Below are 2500 nucleotides of genomic sequence, written 5' to 3'. Positions count from 1 at the left end.
TCAGACTTATATTTGTGGCACAACATAGACTAGCACAGAAAGAGAGAGAGAGAGAGAGAGAGAGAGAGAGAGAGAGAGAGAGAGAGAGAGAGAGAGAGAGCAAGTTTACATTTGTATGTTTGGGATCACAGGAGAGATAAACTGAAAGACTAATTTCAGACGTTCACATAAAAAGCTTTTCTGGCTGAGGCCCTTCATGGGGCATTTGGACATTTGCTGGTGACGCTCCTCCTACTATTTGTTTTGACAGAAATGCAGAAGTGTATCAAACATTAAGGGAGCGCACAGTAACCATCTGAAACAAATGTGGAAAACAAAATACATTCTGGTTTCAAACACCATCAAACTCTTGCTTCTATTTTTCATGCATTTTTTAGATATGCATAATATATACTTATTAATATATGCAATGCATTGCATGCAAACGTTTATTAAGGACATAGAATAAGTTGTTGTCTAACGTGGCCAGGATGTTTCACTTTATCCAACACTGCGTGGTACGTAGCCAACTGCTGTGCTGTCTGTTTGCTCGGTAACCTGGCTACTAAAGTGGAAAGTAGATTAGGGGAGGGTTCATGGGTCGGAAATTTCGTCCGATCAGCGTCATTGACTGGCTAAAGGATCTGTCAATCAATTCCACTTTGCGCTGCGCCTTCGTGAGTCTGTCTTTGCGCATCACAAGCTTGCAAGCATCTCTGAAACTGAGCCGTGATGTAAGGCGCAGTCGACACAAAAAGGGAATAAAAAGATGTAACGTCAAGTAAAGTAAGTAAATGTACTCTTCGGAGTAGAATGCCTTTTCACTTGCAACATTGCGTGGGAAAGTTACTGTCTAAGGGGAACTTTATAACGGAAGGATCTACTCTCTTAACAAAACACAAGAGACAGCTCATGTTTAATATTGCATCCTTGTCATGTTTTCTTTCAGGTTATTCCAGATGCCATGATGTAACATATTTTAACGGTGCATGCAGAGGTGTTTCGCAACTTTTCAACGGTACTCATCCTAATTATCTGCTACTGCCCCTGAGCCTTATGGGGTCACGGACGGAACCGATTGTCCACGGCACGCGCACAGTCGTCGGACTGTGATCCTCACGGGTGGCGAGAGGCCCGTGAGACGCGTGAAAAGCAACAAAAAAAAAAGTTTGGCCGTGGAGAGGAAAAGCAAACAGACAAGAGTTAAAGGGACAGGAAATACACTGGTCGACGCGCACACTTGCTAACGCGCACACAGCTGGAGAGGTCGATCGACAGAGCGCGGAGCGAAAGACTGGCGAGGATACAAATGCACGCCGGCACAACTTACTCCAGGCCACCTGGATGAAAATGACTAGGCCAGATATGTAATCGTGTTTTTTTTTCACACATAGGAAAATCGTTATCGTTAAACAAAAGTGGGTTCCTCATCTCCGCCAAGACCTAATGTGTCCACGTCGGCGCACTCCATCACTTTGTATTTCCCTTACTAGATAGTGAGGTGTACTTTTAGTTTACACGTTTACGCACTTCTTTGCACACATCTACCTCAAAAAACCCAAGATGGAGGAAAACAGCGACTCAGCACGAAGCGAGTGCAACTCCCCGGACGGGGAGAACAGCCACCTCAGCGTGCTGAATTGGGAGCAAGTGCAGCGGCTCGATACCATCCTGACAGAGTCCATCCCCATCCACGGCCGGTGGAACTTCCCGACGCTCGAGATGAAACCGAGGGACATAGTCAAAGCCGTCCGCAGCCGCATGGAAGAACGCAAGATCCCCGTCCAAGAAGTGCGGCTGAACGGTTCGGCCGCTAGCCACGTACTGCATGAGGACAGCGGCTTGGGTTACAAGGACCTCGACCTCATCTTCTGCGCGAATCTCAAAGAGGAAGCAGAATTTCAGACCGTAAAGAATATTGTTTTGGATTGTCTACTGGACTTTTTACCCGAGGGTGTAAACAAGGACAAGATAACGCCCGTTACCTTGAAGGTGAGATAGATGTTTGTTGCAATTGCTGCACAATATTTTCCTCACATTGTTATTCCAGAACCTTGCAGCATTTTCAGTTTAGTGACATTGTGCGTGTTTTATTAACGTGCGTGCATTTAAAGAAGAAAGTAAAAGAAGAAAGTGAGTCAGTTCGTGACTGGCTGAAAAAAAGAGAAATAGCCTACAAACCAGTGGTTTCTACTACAAAAGAGGATTGTTGTAATCCGATTTAAAACGGATCTCATTAGCTGCAAGAGGCCGCCCGCTTAGATATCATGGCCTCCCGAAAAGAACTGGCACAGATAGGCCCTCTATTCCCCCATACGATTTAATTACGATTAAACAAATTACACAACACACAGAATTTAAAGACATTATCGAGATCAGTGTTACACTCTTAAAACGAATGTGTTATCCCTATCTGGACACAGAGATGTGTTAAAAAAAAACACAAGTTGTGTTGTTTTCAACGCAAGTTGGTTATCATCAACACATTTTGTGTAACAAATAAAAATATAAAAGGGCACAA

The 2500-nt window shown here is 44.2% G+C and overlaps 1 protein-coding gene across 1 annotated transcript in view; it reads left to right on the top strand.

Annotated features, from left to right (window-relative positions):
- Positions 1 to 659: 659 nt before the first annotated feature.
- The window catches only part of LOC143109925 (terminal nucleotidyltransferase 5A-like), a 4730-nt gene continuing 2889 nt past the window's right edge, over positions 660 to 2500 (top strand). Inside the window, exons 1-2 of the mRNA XM_076272725.1 lie at positions 660 to 765; positions 929 to 1971. Coding sequence (XP_076128840.1) covers positions 1543 to 1971 — 429 coding nt within the window. The 5' untranslated portion in view covers positions 660 to 765; positions 929 to 1542. The remainder of the gene's footprint in view (positions 766 to 928; positions 1972 to 2500) is intronic.

Source organism: Alosa pseudoharengus, unplaced genomic scaffold (assembly GCF_046254945.1).
Source record: "Alosa pseudoharengus isolate Yale_2024_CS ecotype anadromous, Long Island Sound unplaced genomic scaffold, YU_APseudo_1.1 YU_APseudo_1.1_scf_7, whole genome shotgun sequence".
Taxonomy (NCBI): domain Eukaryota; kingdom Metazoa; phylum Chordata; class Actinopteri; order Clupeiformes; family Clupeidae; genus Alosa; species Alosa pseudoharengus.
Note: the sequence above shows the minus strand (reverse complement) of the source record. Positions and strands in the feature narration are given on the sequence as shown.